The 17,255-nt window shown below is 52.3% G+C and overlaps 1 protein-coding gene across 6 annotated transcripts in view; it reads right to left on the bottom strand.

Moving 5' to 3' along the window:
• Positions 1-567: 567 nt before the first annotated feature.
• The window catches only part of LOC111157341 (nucleotide binding oligomerization domain containing 2), a 36,229-nt gene continuing 19,541 nt past the window's right edge, over positions 568-17,255 (bottom strand). For 5 of the 6 annotated variants that reach the window (XM_022518665.1, XM_022518663.1, XM_022518664.1 and 2 more), the window contains 8 exons: positions 14,692-14,775; positions 14,388-14,471; positions 12,035-12,118; positions 9,969-10,052; positions 9,158-9,241; positions 7,169-7,252; positions 3,463-3,546; positions 568-1,777 (listed from right to left, as the gene is read on the bottom strand). In XM_022518665.1, the coding sequence (XP_022374373.1) occupies positions 1,705-1,777; positions 3,463-3,546; positions 7,169-7,252; positions 9,158-9,241; positions 9,969-10,052; positions 12,035-12,118; positions 14,388-14,471; positions 14,692-14,775 (661 nt within the window). In that variant the 3' untranslated portion in view covers positions 568-1,704. The remainder of the gene's footprint in view (positions 1,778-3,462; positions 3,547-7,168; positions 7,253-9,157; positions 9,242-9,968; positions 10,053-12,034; positions 12,119-14,387; positions 14,472-14,691; positions 14,776-17,255) is intronic. The other variant, XM_022518666.1, reaches the window with a different exon arrangement.

Below are 17,255 nucleotides of genomic sequence, written 5' to 3'. Positions count from 1 at the left end.
GACTCCTCAGGGAAAGCGGGCCTTGTCGATCCCCACCTCCCTCCCAATCTTCTGTCTCAGAACAGTGGACTGGACAGAAACGAACACCACGAGCAGAGAGCCCACAGGCAAGCCCACACGCGGGAGCCCACGGACATGCCGCTGCATTTCGCAAGCCAAGCCCACAAAACCTGGCCAGGGAGCGGATCTCACTTTGGTGAGGAGCCCCCTGAGCTCATTAAATGCAGCTGAGAATTATTTCAGCAAGACCTTCCCAGGAGGCTGCTTGCTGAGAAGAGCTGTTCCAGAACCTTCTCCATCCTTCTCCTGCTAAAGACTCCTGGAGCCCACATTGGCCTTGCCACCCCACAGGGCACCATGAGACTTACGCACGGCCTCAGACTTCACGCAGGGTTAGGCATTTCTAAGCCGAAGCCCAGAGAGTTTTGTTTGCAGGGCCTAGTTCTAAGAACTGCCTTTGCCCTAAACAATAAGTGTTCTGGTCCAAACATCATTCTTCCCTCTCCAAGTAAAAAACTGCTGCTTTAATATCTGACAACGTTCAGGATTTTTTTTTTTTTTTAATATTTGGTCACAATGAAGACAGCTTGGGTGGGGGGAGGGCTCTCCACCATTTTCTTCGCTATGACTATTTACAGTGTAAAATCCGTGGTTGTATTTTTTATAAAAAACAAACTGGGGGGAATAAAACAAAGTGGTTTGTAAATATTAACCAGTGTCCTTACAGAGGCTTCAACATGCATCATTTGGGGGGAAAAAAAAAAAAAGTCCGGGAAAACATCTGTCTTATAAGGAAAAGTCTTTGATCTTGCCCCTGTAAACTTCTGATCCATAACTTTTTATCACGTAACACCGAATCACCTCTTCTGAATCTATTTTGGAAGTCTGCTGTCAGAGTCCCTCTCCCAGGCACCAGCCAGAGCCCTGGGGGAATCGCTCCAAATCCTGGCCAGGACTGATTCTACAACACTGCATTTGGGTGGAGAGCGGCTTCCAAAAGCTTAACTGAAGACTATTTGATTTCCCCAGCAATAAAAGTGTGTGTGCGATATCAGCTGTAGTGTGGTCTTATTTTCCTTGAAAATCCAGAATGTCTGGGGGAACTAAGTGGCTGTCACGTGTCCTCTTTCAATAATGTCTTAAGTATCGGGAAGGACAGCAGGTAAATTATAGCCCTTCCCACCCTGCATTTGTGGCTCTAAATATCAAAGCTGAAAACATCGAGTATTCTGAATCCTTCCCACGTGCAGGGGGATCCAGAATGGGGGGAGGGCCCAGATGTGGGGAACAGCCTGGAGAGATGACCACCCAGGAGTGAAAACCTGGCGGAAAGTTGCGTCCTGAGTTCCCCTCCTCATTGTGAGTCAGGCAGGAAGGGGCCTCTCCTGAGGATCCAGTTCTCGAATCCACAAGGATACGATAACATCCATGGGCCCCGCTGTCCTGTGTCAGATCAGCAGGAGGCAGGGAGGAGCTGCCCTTCTGCTACATTCCGTGGACTGAATCTTGGGCAGAACCAGACGCAAAATCGGCTGCAGAAAAGTTTGCTCTGAAGGACCCTGTTGCTCCTTCCTCTGCTGGCACAGAGATGACCCACTCCACCAGCCCTGACCTGGGCAGGACACGGCTCTGTAATCCAGCTTTAGGGGTCCAAACCCGCAGCCTGCTCACAAACATGCTGAGATCAACATTGGCCCCCAGGCTTCAGAGCAAGAGTCTGGTGTCTCTCAGGCCGAGCCTCTCCACTTCCTCAGCAGAGAACGAGTTGCCTCGGAGCCTAAAGGGGACAAAGCAAAGAGAAGTTCAGATGAGTGCTGAGCCAGGATGGTGCTTTTTTTTTTTTTTTTTTAAGATTTTATTTATTTATTTGACAGAGAGAGAGCACAAGCAGGTAGAACAGCAAGTAGGGGGAGAGGGAGAAGAAGGCTCTCTGTTGGAGGAGAGAGCCCGATGTGGGACTCAATCCCGGGAACCTGGGATCATGACCTGAGCCGAAGGCAAATGCCCAACCGACTGAGCCACCCAGGCGCCCCAGGATGTTGCTTTTAATGGGAGGTTGCTACTTTCTAAACCTGGGCCTCGATGGCCTGGCCCTTGGGCCCCGCTGCAGCCCTGCCCTGCTGGCGTTAGCCTCGGTCCACCCAGGGCAGCTCACAAAATCATTGTGTGTGATGAAGCAAGACTTTGTGACTCTGCAGAGAAAATCCGCACGGGCCCCGGCCGGCCCCAACTCTCCAAGGCCCGCGATTCTTTTTAAGGCAACAGTAGAATCTACCAAGAATGCAATGAGCAAACCCTCATGCCCTCCCAAGTCCTGCCAACAGGTGGCAAATAACATCAGAACCCTTAAAATATCAACCCGATGCTGGCTTCTTCCCCCTGGACGCAGAATGTGACATTTCCTATGACCATGTGATGGTTTAATACAAACACAGAAACAAAAACCCACGCTCTGCCCAGGACCCGAGGACCTCACGGTCTACGAGGCTTATGCAATCATACGGAAAGGAAAAAATCTCTTCCTGGGGTAGACTCCGACAAGTTTTTATTTTTAACTTCATCATCCAGTATGTATTGTTGCTGTTGCCTTGATATGATTTTTGAGGGAGGGACCGGTCTGTCAGCATATGCAAAACAGGGGTTACAAGTTTGCAGGGACGAGACAGGCCACATAGAGCAGTCAAAGGAGACTGGTGCAGGGCGCCAGGCTTGCTGGGTATGCGATCGGCATGAGCTGCTCTGCCCAGTTCAGTGGAGTCAGCCCTACTCTACTCTGCTTACTTGCTGGCATTTCCCGTGGGGACCCAGAGTTGGAAGCCTTGGGAAGAAAACTCAGAAATAAAGATTTCCATGGGGGAATCTCCTAGTTTTGAAAGGTTGGCTTGTAGCTCAGTGCCTGAAACATGTACAGTGGGACATTCACTTGTTACACGCCAACCAGGGGAAACCTTTGTAATTACTCTGGGAGTGAAAAATACATCCATGGAAGGAAGGAACATACATCTCTGAAGGTGAGACTCAGTGTTTTTTCCAAACACATGAAGGAACGTGGCTTTTAATTATAAAGATCCGGAAACACTGTGCAGCAGCATCTTCCTCCCCCCATCCACCCCCGCCCCCCAATGTCACCTCCACCCAGAGACAACAGCCCTGACCTGAGAAGGCAGGTGCAATGCTCCCAAGTTCATGTGTCGTCCATCTTCCACCACACCCCTTCCTACACTGTCACCGGGAACAGAAACCTTCCTGAATACTCAGGGTTTAAAAATGAACCACATGGTCCCTGCTGGGAAATGGGAAAACATCTTCCCCAGACAGAAATTAGATCCACTGCAAGCAGAATGGCATGGGATGTCAGAGCCCAGAGGGAAAATGCTCAGGTTCCCTCTTTCTCCTGGCCCCATTTTACAGATTGGAAAAAGGAGGCTCAACGAGGTAAAGGGGATGGCCCAGCGGCCTTACCAGACTTCTAGGATGGTGTCATTCCTTTCCAGGGCCCGCAGGAGGGCTTCTGCCCCAAAGTAGGTGATGCAGTTGTCAGACAGCCTGGAGAAGAAGACGGAAGGGTGAGCTTCAAGGATGCTCGGTTCTCCTCTTGGGCCTGTCCGATTAAAGGCGGCTTTGGGAGGGGGCCGGCCTACAGAAGTCCACCTGCCCCCTTGACATGTCCCTCTTCTGTCTGAGATTCCCAAAGAACTCATCCACAAAGGCTCAAGGCCCCCAAGGAAATGCACCCCTCTCTCCCCCATTCCCCGGATTCGTATATCTAGTCAAGTAGCTACTCCCTTTGGAAGGCGATCTGGCATGAGAGGTTAAGTATGTGTGTTTTACTCCCTGGGTTCCAATCCAGCTTATACTGCTCCTTTTTGGATTTCCAGCAAATTAATGCCAACTTCCTTTAGGTCTTCCTCTGTAAGACCTAAAAGAGCACCTACCTTGTGGAGTTTGAGTTAAAACAAAGGAATGGGAGCACCTGGGTGGCTCAGTGGGTTAAAGCCTCTGCCTTCGGCTCAGGTCATGATCCCAGGGTCCTGGGATCGAGCCCCGCATCAGGCTCTCTGCTCAGCAGGGAGCCTGCTTCCCTCTCTCTCTCTGCCTGCCTCTCTGCCTGCTTGTGATCTCTGTCTGTCAAACAAATAAATAAAATCTTAAAACAAAACAAAACAAACAAACAAAAAGGAATGGTGGTGCATTTGGCCTCGTACTCAACTCATGGGAAATAATCAATAGACGGCAATATTTCCATTTGGGGAGGAGATGGGGGACACAAGGACATGGATTTGAGCAAATACAAGGTTGGCAGTTGGGAGGGGAGAAGGCACCCTGTTAGGGAAAATGGGGGAAGAGCCACTACCCTTTGCCGTTCTTTTAGCTCACAGCTTGGCCTTCGAGACATCTCCAGGAAGTGTAGGCCTCCTCCAGGATTTCAGGACCATCCAGGAAGCGGCCCCAAAGCCAACACTGATAATAACAAGGGCCAGTATCTGCTGAACTCTTACAATGCACCAGGCCAATACCTCCGTCAGCTCAGTAACGCTCACGACCCTAAGAGCAGGGTCCCATTATTACCCTCCTTTATGCTCAGTGCCACTGAAACACAAATCCACAGAGAAACAGTGGGTAATGTTGGAGCCGGGGTCCAAAGGCAACCCATCAGGTACCAGAGCCCTTACACTGAACCAATGTTTGGTAGTCACTTTGCCTGGAAAAAGAAGGAAGCAGGCTTTTTTTTTTCTTCTTTTTTCTTTCTTCCTTTCTTTTCCCCCCTTAAGATACATAAGAAGCTTGCTTTTTTTTTTTTTTTTTTAAGATTTTACTTATTTATTTGAGGGAGAATACAAGCAGAGGGAAGGGGCCGAGGGACAAGCAGACTCCTCTCTGAGCAGGGAGCCTGATGGGGGGCTCGATCCAAGGACCCCAAGATCATGATCTGAGGCAAACTCAGATGCTTTAACTGACTGAGCCACTCAGGTGCCCCAGGAAGCTCGCTTTAATGGGGAAACCATGAGGGATGATGGGATTCAGGGGTGCTTCATTCTACCAGGCAGCGGGGAACAAGGCCGGCTGCTATCCCTGGCAGCCCTTGGGGTCACCTGGGCTAAGTCTGTGTCGGTGATGGAGGACAAACATGCCAGGTCCACACCTGGTTAGTACTAAACTAAGGTACTACTGCCAGACCCCCCTCCCCCATGTGCAAAGCCTGGCGTCCCCCCTTAGACAATCCAGGCATCCCCCAGTCCTCCCAGCTCGGTTTCACCCAAGTGACGAGTGGAAGTGTTTTCCCCCAAACATTTGGCAACTTCCTCGCCCCTGCAAAGCGACACAAACAAGCATTGCCAGAGTGGCTAGCGGGCTGGCGGCAAAGCAGACACTCCCAGAGGCAGCTGTCTGCCCGCCTCTGAAGCCGAGCGTGTTCCATGGGCCACATTCGCCAGGGCGGATGCCACCCTTCCTGTCACACAAGGAGCTGTCTGAGGCTGTCCCTTTCCAGTAAGACCATTGGTACCCCAGCAGGCACGGCTCCATCCTCGAGAATGCACCAGCCGGTGATGACCTCTAGCTGGGCTCCTCCTCACATCCTTTGTCCCTTTCTTGAGGGGGCGAGGGGAGGCCCCGCCGAGCCCACCACTAGGGGTGGCCACCACTTCTGGCCAATGCTGCCGCCCTCCAGCTGGTGGCTCCTGGACCCTCCACAGGACCTTCAACCAGAGCCTACCCACCTTCACCAGCCTTCTCCACCACCACCAGCCTCATCCAAGTTTCCTTCATCTCCCGCCTAGAAGACAGCAGGAGCTCCTGCCTTGTCTCCCCACTTCCATCTTACCCCTCTCCCATCTGTTCTACACAAAGCAGCAAGTATGATCTCATTGTGATGTAAATCAGATCATGTCACTGCCCAGATTAAAATCCTCCCAAGGCTTCTCAATGCCCCTAGAATAAAACCCCAGATCCTTCCCATGGCTCTAAGGCCTATGTGCCCCACCCACCCTGCCCCTTCCTCCCTCCACCCTCCCCCCCAACCATGTAGGCCCTGCCTGCCCTTCCCAAAACCACAAAGCTTTTTTCTGCTGCAGGGCCTTTGCACTTGCTGTTTGGTCCACCTGGGGTGCACATTCCTGAGACCTCAGCATTACAAGAACAATAATGTTTCTGGTTATTCAGGTTTCAACTCCAGTGCCACGTTCCCAGGGAGGCCTTGCCCAGGCAGCTGCAACCCTGCCCCTCCAGATACTCCCAGACACATCTTTCCCTTGAATTCTCTTTAGAGCCCTTATACATCATCTTGTGTATCTGCTTACTTGTTCATTATCTGCCTCTCCCACTAGAACCAAAGAGCTAAGGGGGATGAAGCCTGCTCTGTTCTTTCCACCACTCTATCCTCGGGGCCTGCAATAGTGCCTGGCACAGTTAGTGTTCCGGAAATATTTCTTGCATCAATACATAAATGGATGAATGTAGGCATGGATGCACAACAAAGAAATAAATGAATGCACCCATGAATAAAGGCAAGCATGCCTGCCTGCACAGCATAAGAGAAACCACTGGCAATGATGGAAGAAGACATCTGCCTGAGCTAGAGATGACCCCCGCCCCCAGAGAGGGGGCAGGCAAGTCCTGTAAACCCCATAGCGGATGCCATTGGCAACCCATCCATATGTCCTCAGCTTTCCCCTCTAACTCCAGGGCCTGCTTGCTGGGAAAACCTCCACTCTCTGCCGGAGGACTTTCTACAGACCCCCAGCGCGTACTCAGCCATGTGCAGGGCAAACCGGAAGCTCTAGAAAATTCATATTCCCACAAGCACATGGACGCAGGACACGCAGTTGGTGGATAAATATCCCGGCTGCCTCGCTCCTTGGTTGGGGAGGGGTTTCTGGAGCTCCCCAGCAGGTCTGAGCCGCCGCTGCCCTCGGTGATAAGCAGGGTCATAACTGCCTGATGACACCCTTATTCTTGGGTCCGTGTCCTCCCCCATGTCATGTCACTGACCTCTCAGCATCGTGAGCTGGGACCACCTCCCCAGCAAACAACTCGCACTGGAATCCCCCTCTGTGTCTGGGGGATCCCTGAGTTAACCGGGTGGGAAGCTGCCCAGATCACTCACCCACCCCCAGCCCCCCACCAGACCAGTCATTATCATCCCGGCTCTTGCTCAAAGGGTCCTTACTTCAGAACTTTCAAACTTGAATTCCTCTCAAGTCCTTCGGCAAGAGAACACACACCTTCATCCTGGAGACGGTTCTCCTCCAGGCTGGCAAGAGCAAGAGAGAAAATCCGGTTGATACAATAACGTTTATTAGGGAAGAGGATGTCAATAAGGATTAATCTCCTCCCCTCCCCCAGTTAGAAAAGCTGACTTCTGAAAAATCTACATTTTACAGAAAAAGTGAGAACAGGGAGAGTTGGGGGTGAAGGTTTTCATTCTGGGGGTGTCTCTGGGAGAGAATTCACCCCAGGCTTCCTCATGTCCCAGTGACCTAACAGCCATTTTCCGTTTCTTATTCATGGAAGCCTTATTCTATTTGCGCAGCCCTGTGCTTGATCCAAAAACAAACAAACCAACCAAAAAAAGCTGCATTTCCCACTCTCCACGATGGCCGTGTTGGCCAGTGATGTCCACATGGCCAAGTGCTAGCGATGGGGCTTCTGGAAGTTGTCTTTCCAAGACAGAAACCTCGGTTGCCTGTGCCTCCTACCCTTCCTGGATATACAGACTGAATCTGGGGACACAGAAATAGTGCTGCAGGTACCAGAAACCATCGGGTGACCCTGAGGCACCCAACCTTGAAGCCACAGACTGAGGATGTGAAGCGTCTTCGGGCCCCTGCTGGCCTGCTGGAGCCATTACACCAGCTCCACGCCCCCCTGCCTCCAGACTGGTCCAAGGTGAAGATGATAAATCCTTTACTGGTCTGAGCCCCTGGACATGGAGTTCTTCCTGCCCTGCAGCCCAGCCATGTCATCATAACTGATACACCCAAGGGTGAGACCTGCCTCTAATGAGAATTTCCAAAGGGTACAGTCAATCAGGATATAACCAATGGGATGTCAGCAGAGCTATGGAGCCCTGCTGACAGCCAAGGCCACTAAAATATCCATTTTGTGACAATGATCAGAGGTTTCAATGCCCTTCCACTTCCTGGAGAAAGCAGCATTTGATCTCCCTGATATAACCAGGGACTGCCCAGAACACATCCTAGGAAGACCAGACTAGTGGCATCTAAAGGACGGGAAACCTAGAATCAGTTTCAGGTCAGCAATGTAAGTACAATTTCCAGTTCACCTTTTAACTTGCTCCAAACCCCACTCCACCTTCCAAGGTGACCCTCACTCTACTTTCCAGTGTTCTTAGATACTCGCCTTAGAAAAACAGGGCACCTGGGTGGCTCAGTGGGTTAAAGCCTCTGCCTTCAGCCCAGGTCATGATCCCAGCATCCTGGGATCGAGTCCCGCATCGGGCTCTCTGCTCAGCAGGGAGCCTGCTTCCCCCTCTCTCTGCCTGCCTCTCTGCCTACTTGTAATCTCTATCAAATAAATTTTTAAAAATAATTAATTAATTAATTAAAAATTTAAAAAATTTTTTAAAAAAGAAATAACAAAACAGGGGCACCTGGGTGGCTCAGTCGGTTAAGCGACTGCCTTCAGCTCAGGTCATGATTCGGGGGTCCTAGAATTGAGCCCCACACCAGGCTCCCCAGTCAGCGGGAAGCTTGCTTCTCCCTCTCCCTCTGCTTGTGTATCCTCTCTCTCCATCAAATAAACAAATAAAATCTTTAAAAATGAAAAAAAACATTTTGCATACAATAACATATGCTTTACCATTCGAAGCAGTCATCCCCTCATTTTACTGTGTCCCCAGATCCATTTGGTAAGAAACCTGGGATGCAGGGATTGTTCGATGACTTGCCAGAGATCACAGCGGGCCTGGAAGCTCAGCCGGCTGGATTCCAGAGTCTCTGCTCCCCACCATTATGCCACATGGAGGAAGGACACAAACCCATATGCTTTATGCCACCCGGGACAGAGAGAAAGACAATCCCAAAAGCCCAACTGATCGATTATCCAGCCCTGTTTTTTCCGTTTCCATGGAGGAGACCCAGGAATGAAGAAAGGCTGTTAAATGCCTCCCCAAAGCAGGGGATCCCCCCCAACTCACCAGAGTTCTTCCAGCGCCACGTTCTTTTCCAACATTAACGCTAAGGCTTGAGCCCCTGTGCTGCCAATGTTGTTGCCCACTAGGCTGAACGAAATCAAGGATCGAAAACATGTCAGGGCGGGGAGGGACCACAGAGATAAGCTTAGCCAAGAAGGGCAAAATGCACAACATGTATGGCCCTAATCCCTAGTCCATTTCACCTCGGACATGACTGATTGATTACCATGCTCTCCTTCGTGAAGCCCAGGAAGCAGCCTTAGACTCCTTCCCGACATGATGTCCTGGGCAGCCACTAATAATGGACGGGAGTTGGTCCTTGAGATAAAATACATCTGAGGCAGCCCCAAATCTTCAACTTATAGATAAAGAATCAAGGCCCATTTTAGAATTTTTTTTTAAATTTTTTAGCGAGAGACACAGAGAGAAGGAGAGAGAGAATGGGGAGGGGGAGAGGGAGAGGGAAAGAGAGAGAATCTTAAGCAGGCTCCATGCTCAGTGGAGAGCTGGACATGGGCCTCGATCTCCCGACCCTGAGATCACGACCTGAGCCAAAATCGAGGGCCGGATGCTTAACTGACTGAGCCACTTAGTTGCCCTTGAGAATCAAGACCCTTAAGAGGAGAAGGGATACTCCAAAGTCACCCAGAAAGACTCAACTGTCCTGATTCCAAATCCAAGGGTCTTTTTTTCTTAGGGTGGGGGGAGGGGGTAAAAATAAAGTTGAAGCAAATGAAGGACTTTCAAATCTGGCCCAGGTTCCTCCTTCCTCCTCATGCTGGCTCCCCACAGCCATGCAGATCCCGAAGCTTACCTGAGCCACCTCAAGCTCTGGTGATCCCCCAAGGCTTCAGCCAAGGCCTGGGCCCCCTCGTCACCCACCTTGTTGCCCCACAACCTAAAAAGGGCAACAGATTGTGTCAGTCAGTCCGTGAGTAACTGCTATGTGTTCTAGACCCGCATGAGGACTGCCCTCCCCCTCTACGTCCCCAGCCGGAGGGGCTAGGACCACCCAATTCCAGAAGGGTCTCAGTGGGGCTCCTAGGTCCCAGCACAGTGGACCCACCTCCACATTTTTGGAAGGATGGCCAAGCTACAGTTAGAGGTTTTTCAGCCATATTTACAAACTGTCAGATTTACAGAACAGGAGCTCATGCCCGCAGGGACAGGGAACTCCCTCTCAGTGACAACTTAAAGGGTTGTGACATTTTTTCTCAGCTTTAGGTCAAAGCAGCTTCCCAGTGACTGCTACTCCCAGGCCCTGAACTACCCTCCGGGACCACCCAAAACAAGTCTCACTCTTTTCCCACAAACCAGCTCTCTCTCTGCTCCTCCCTAGCGTTCCCCATTCCTAAATGGTACCAAACTCCTTCACTTCCACGGTCGTCCCCCCTCAGACCCGCTGGGTTGGGATGGATGTGTCCCTTTTCAAAGGTGGCGCCCAGCTCAGACCTTGCGACCTGGCTGTTTTACACACGGAAAGTGAGCCCAGACCTGGCTGGGCACACGGGAGCAAAGCTGGCCAAACTAAGAGGTTCATTGCAATTTCATTCATCGGGTAGATATTTCCTGAGCCCTGGCTATGGACCAACACGGCTCTGTGCCCCAGGGAGATTGCAGAAAACCCTGTAACAGAAAAAAAAAAAAAAAAAAAAAAAAAAACCCTGGAACAACCTCAGTGCATCTCAACAGAAGCCCCAGTTAAATAGATTATAGCCATCCAGCCCAGGGAATACTAAGCAGCTTGTCCTTCAAAAATGAGGTCATTAGGGTATGAAAGATTATCATTAAGCAAGAAGAAAAAAACCAATATTGAGAACAGTTCGCATCAGAGGACAGCATCGGGAGGTTTGAGCACAGTGCCTGGTCCAGACAGGTGCCTTAAGAAACACCTGTTGAAAAAGAATGCACCCCTCCCTCCAATCCACTAATTGTGACCCCAAGCCCAGAGAGTTTGGTAGGGCTGGGGCTGCCTTTGTGCTGGACTCCATGGGGCTCAGCATGCAACTTGGAAAGGAGCTGATCTCTCGAGCTTGTGGGCAGCTCGCCTGCCTATGAAATGGGTTGGGCCCTAAGGGTTTAGTCTCTCTTCTTAGAGCCTTGGGTCCTCAAACACCCATTTCTTATCCAACAGACCCTAGCTCATGCCAGGGGAGGCAGGACAGGAGGGGGTTGTTGCGCGGATGCCCTCCTGGGGGGATGGTCACTCTGCCTGGCAATCAAAGGAAACCACCTCCCCACTGACCACCGCCACCCCAGCAACACTCTCTTGGGGACCTGTGTTCTGTGGGACAGCCCTCCCAGCCCGCATCTGACTCATCTGTCCTCCCTGGAAGGCCTGGCCCGGCCCCATGGCAACGCTTGTTCTGAAGGACCTGGCGAAGCCCCTCTCCCACGCAGGGGCCAGTCTCCAGCCCCGTCCACCTCCATCTCTTTCCCTGCTTCTCGTCTCTGGCTGCATAGCCTCTGTGGAGCTTTTTAAAATGACCGATTCTTAAGCCCCACACCTCGGCATTTCATTTAATCAGTCTAGGGAGGGGCCCAGGCAATGGCATTCTTCGGAGGCTCCCAAGTGGTTCTGATGGACACACGAAGACGAGAACCACCGCCCTGGCCCCAGCAAGGCCCAGAGGGCTTCCTGCAGCCACCGGCTCATGGGCACTGCTCACCACCACCACCAACCCCCACCACCACCACCAGCTGACATCCTGAACTTCCTGTTTATTGAGTGAAAGACAAACACCAAAGCAGCCAAGGGCCACCCACTCTCTCCCACCGCCTCTGGGGCCTTCTGGCTGAAATATGTCACCTACCTCTAAGTCCCCCAACCCTCCCACCCCCATCCCAACGCAGGTCCCTCTGACCCAGAATCCGACCTACCCCAAGAACTGCAAGGAGGCGTTGGCTCTGAGCCCCTCGGCCAGCACCTGGGCTCCTGTGGCAGTGATGTGGTTATTCCCCAGCCTGGAAGGGAAGGCAGGGAGGCTAAGAGAGTGCGGGACAGGGGGATGTGAGTGCCCAGAAAGCCAGGGGCTGGTAGGGAAAATATGTCCCAGACACAGAACATGGAGAAAAGCTTTGAGGACCTCCCTATAGGACTCAGGATCCTGTCCTCTCGTTCCTGCCCGCCCAACAGGGAGTGTCTGTGCTTTCCTATTCCCGTTTGGGGGAACTTAGTAATGGTTCCTGCTACTTCAATTCCCAGCTGCAAAGGGAAAGAAGTGGGGGAAACCTGTTTTGCAAAGCAGTGTGAGAGGTACAGGCAGGAGGCACAATAGGCTGGCGTCCTCAGAGGTGGTTTCCCCAGGGGAGGGAGGGTGACTCACTGTCACACCTTTTCCTCCTGTGTCAGCCACAGGCTGGGGCTAGACTCTGTGTTCCCTCAGCTTTCCTGGGTCCATTGTGGCTGGTGGGAGAATTCACCTGTTCTGGAAAGAGGGCAGGCCCAGGCCGCTGGGAGAGGGAAGGGGAACCCGCTGAGCAGGGGCTGGAGGGGGGAGGCTTCAGCCACATCTAGATTACTCTGAGAGTTTCAGGGAGGGCCCCAGAACTCTTGCTCACAACCCAGGCTTCCTGGAATTAATAAAACACTTCCCTCTTTCAAGAGAACTTTCAGACCTTTGAAGCCACTGTAGCTCACAATGTCATAGGGAAGGCAGCATTATCCCCTTCAAGAAGGAGCGTGGTAGCCTCTCATACCTCTGACCACAGGCCCTGTAACTAAAGGCCCTGCTGCTGGGCTGGGAAACACAAGGTTGCCTCTGTACCAAGGCCCGCTTCCCACAGGTGGCTCCCAGCCAGTGACCGGGAGACCTGAGACCCATTGGGCAAACTCGGTGGGAGGATTAGCTGCCGCCATCTTTGCTCTCAGAACTGCACGGAAAGCCATGACACTTCCTCCCAGCCCTCTTTCCCTCCCTCTCCCCCTCACTCAGGGCCAGACCTGCCCTGTGGTCTGCTGACTCCCCCAGCCTCCCCTAGCACCCTCCCCTGCTGCTCCTCATTGGCATTTTCCCCGACAAATTTCTGGCACATCTAATCCCTCCTCAGAGACCTGAACTACCGATGGACATCCATACAGAGAACTTTCATGATGATACTCCATCTTTTAGCCACTGAGCTCACTACTTGAAATATTGACTCTATTCTGTCAGCTTTCTACATATGTTAACTCATTTCATCATCGTAACAACCTATGAGAAAGCTATCATTATTATCCACATTTTACAGAAGGGGAAAAAGAGTCACAGAGACATTGGGCAGACCCAAGGTCAGGCAGCAAATGAGGATTCGAATCTCAGGGACCCTGGACCCAGACCTCGGTTGGTCTCATTCCAGAGCCCCATGCTCTCCACTCTCCTGCTATTCTAGCCTAGAACCCAGGCCTCAAGTTTGCATGGAACACCTTCCCGCTACCCCACGGCCCTCCCTGGCCTCTGGCCACGGCAGGTCTCAGGATTCTAAGTCTCCGGGAGCAGGTGGTGGTGGCAGAAGAGAGTCCTTTATACAGAAAGGCCCCTCTGGGGTTGGCCTCAGTAGCCCGGCCTGAGCCTGAACTCCACAGTTAGCAATTTTAAAATGGCAGCTCCAATCCCCACACCCAGCCCAAGCCTTAGAAAGAATGGATGAAAGCAATTCTTGGCTTTGCCTTCCTTGGCGGCCGCATAAATCCAGGAGGCAAGGCATTCCCAGAGAAAGAGAGAGAGAGCGAAGCCAGGCCGAGCCAGTGGCCAAGAGGAGAGGAGATTTCATGGTCTCAGGAGAGAGACTCCAGTTCAGCCGGGAGGACCAAGAGCAGCAAAAATGCAGACGTCAGGGACTGGAGTACAAAGCCGGCACCCACCAAGCGCTGACAGGACCTTCTGAGAGCTTTTCGATGACTAGCTGCCATCGCCATGATGACAGGGGACTTGTGCACGCCTCTGCCCACAGCTCTGTAGCCCCAGAGAGCTCATGACACTCTTCGACACAGGGAAGGAAAAGGTCCTAGAAACCCTCTTCAGCCCTGGGGGCTGAAGGTCAAAGGTCAGGAAGCCCTCAGCAGAGCCAGTCTGGAATTTGCTGGGGAGGTCAGAGCGCTGGCAAAGCTCTGCTCGGAGGGCACACTGGCCCTATCTGTAGCCAGGAGATTGCCAGCCCAGCAGAGGCCAAGCCGGGGCCAAGACCAGACCAGGTGGGCTCAGCTGGGCAGAAGAAAGGCAGTTTCCAGGGACTAGGAAAGGCCCGCGCTCACCTTAACGCCAGGAAGTTCCGCTTGCACGAGAGGAGCCTGGCCATGGAGGGTGCACAGCCATCGGTCAGTTTGTTGTTGAAGAGTCTGGAAGGTTCCAAAAAAGAGGAGCCGTGGTGACAAAGCACAGCGGTCAGTGACCACCCAAGCCCAGGGTGGCCGGTTCCCTCCACGCAGGAGCCACCCGCACCCTCTGACCAGGGGGATGCCCCTGGCGCTGCTCACAGCCACTGCCCCCATGGCATAACCTGGAGCATGGCTGGGGGCACGAGGCCCCGACCAATGTCCCCAGCCAAGCCCGACTTACGCTAACTTCTGCAGCTGCTCACAGTGCAGGGCACGCTCCACGAGCTTGCAGACGCCTCGGTCTGAGATGTTGTTATCCCGCAAGCTGAAAAAAAGACAAAATAAAAAATCTGAAAAGGGAGTGGATGAGAGAAAAATCAAAGAAGCAAGAATCCCCCCCAAAGAGATTTTCACTCAGGCCCGAGAGTGCCGGCGTCTGGCCGGTTTCTGGGAAACACCACAGGCCCTGAGCACCCCAGAACTGGGAAAAGCCCCATCCCTGGTCAGGGTGCCGATGTCAGGCCCTGGGTGGGGGACGGCACAGCAAGCTGGGCGCCCATGGCTCCTGTTAAAGAACACTGGGACCCTGGGGGGGGGGTCACTGGCCTTGCCCGAGGCACTGTTTTCAGCTCTGTAACACAGAAATGATCTCCACAGCAGCCTCACGGAAGGAAGTTTCCGGAAGGTTCCAAGGTGGGTGGGCACTAGCCAGAGCCTCCCCCAGAAGGTGATGGTGGGTACTGGAGGGCAACACACCCCCCCCAAACTCGCCTGATCACCAGATCTTCAGAAAGCATCTCTAGAATGCAGACTCTCAGACCCCTTTCCTGGGTGCGGGGGACGGTGGGGCCCCAGGATCTGTGTATGGTAACAGCTGTGCCCATGATCCCCATCTTCAGGCAGATCCCAGAGACCCTAACTTAAAGTTTAACGACCTGGGCTCTGGGATCTCTCAGTGGAAATTCGGATCCTTAGCAGCCTTTTCTATCTGGGCTATTTGCTGTTCCCTTTCTCTGTGGAAGGGAAAGGATGGCATTCCCAGCCCCACCTGGATGTGGAGGTCAGGTTTAAAGAGACAGTGCACGTAAAGTCCTGGGAGCACCCAAAACGGGTAGAAGCTTCCCTATAACCAGGACAGCTCGTGTGCATACAGCACCCGATGCGTGGGTGCTCACCTAACCACTTCCCAAAAGTAAAGGTATTTAATCCTCAGGAAAGCTCACTGCGTAGGTACTATTATGATGTCATTCAGGGGAAGGAAATTGAGGCACAGACAAGGGGAGTGACCACGCAAAGGTCACTCAGCGCCTAAAGCATCAGGGCTCCGAAAGTCTGGCCCCAAAGCCCACCCCTGAGCACGACATCACATGCTTCTCTCCCCCTCATGCCTTCTATGGGCTTCTAGAGCCCCAATTTTCAGGCTGCAGGTTGTGACCCGTTGGTGGGTCATAAAATCAACTCTGAAGGTCTAGCAGCATTTTTATTAAAAGGGAAAAAGAACAGAAGAGGGCAGAAATGTATCTGAGTTTACACAGGAAAGCCATTTTGTGAAGTTTTTGTTTCACTTTTAGATGGCTGTGTGCCTGCTTGTACCTTCTCTTTCACAGTGGGTCACAGCCAAAAAACCGTGAAAGCCCACAGCTGGGAGTCAGAGCAAGGGTCGAAAGAAACCTAGATGGGGACACTTTGTAGACACGTTTCCTGGAGCCTGAGTGTTTCGTTGGCATGGAAACATTTCAAGTGGGAGAGAGACAGTGTGGCTATGGGGGAGAGGAGCCCACCCACCCCCATCCACTAGCCTCTGTCTCTGTCTGTCTGTCTCTCTCTGGCATACACGTGCGCGCACACACACACACACAGGAAAGGCCCAAGCAGCAACCTCCACATCCTTTCCCCTCCCACGCAGCGCTGGCAATTTTGGTACAGAGAGTAAAGAGCAGTAGAACTTGGTCAAGGTCTTTTATGGCTCGTGGAAAATCAAGCTGGTTCCTACAGACCACCCTAGACCCACAGAATGAGAATCACTGGGGACAGGTCCTAGAATCTGCATTTCCAGAAGCTCCTCTGCACCTATAGGCTGAGCACTGGAACCAGACCTTCCTCACCTTCCTCTGAAAATAGAAACAGACCTTGAGCCTCCCCTCAGTCCTTTGACACATCCCAGGAGTGACGCGGGCTTTCCTTAACTGAGAAAAGAGAGGATCCACTCATTCTATGGGTGGACTGGTCTATAAGGATCAACCAGGCCAGTGGTTCCCGACCTCTTGGGGTTTGAGGACCCCTTTGAGAACGACAGGTCCACCATCCAGAAAAATGTTCATATTTTGTCAGGAAAATGACCCCCACAGACAGGCCTCAGACTTCTTGAGTGAAAATATGGGGATTCCTCCTTCCTGGGGAAACAGAATCATCTTCATTTGCCTGGCCAGATCCACTTTCCCTCTCTACCTGGCTCTTGGTCCTGAGGAGCTGATGCCCACGGATGACTGCAGCAGCCACCCAACTCCAGGTTGGGTGATCAAGGCATGAGCAGAAAGAGGAAGAAGGGACAGGGCTCCATTCTCCCAGCTTTCTATAGCCTCTACTCCTATCAGAGAGCCTTCTCCACACCTGCCCCCCAAGCCCTTCTTCTCCAGGCCTACAGAGGGTGACAGTCCCATCCCTACCCCCACCCCACAGTCACTGGCCCCAAGACCTTGCTGTATCCCTTTAGGCTCTTCCTAATTGCTACCCAAGCCTCTGAAAACAGTCCCTTTATTAAACTTTCTGCAAATCACTCAATTTAAATGTGTTGACTATTTCTTC

This window comes from Enhydra lutris, unplaced genomic scaffold (assembly GCF_002288905.1).
Source record: "Enhydra lutris kenyoni isolate GAN:26980312 unplaced genomic scaffold, ASM228890v2 scaffoldscaffold54, whole genome shotgun sequence".
NCBI lineage: Eukaryota > Metazoa > Chordata > Mammalia > Carnivora > Mustelidae > Enhydra > Enhydra lutris.
This window is presented reverse-complemented; position numbering and strand designations above follow the sequence as displayed.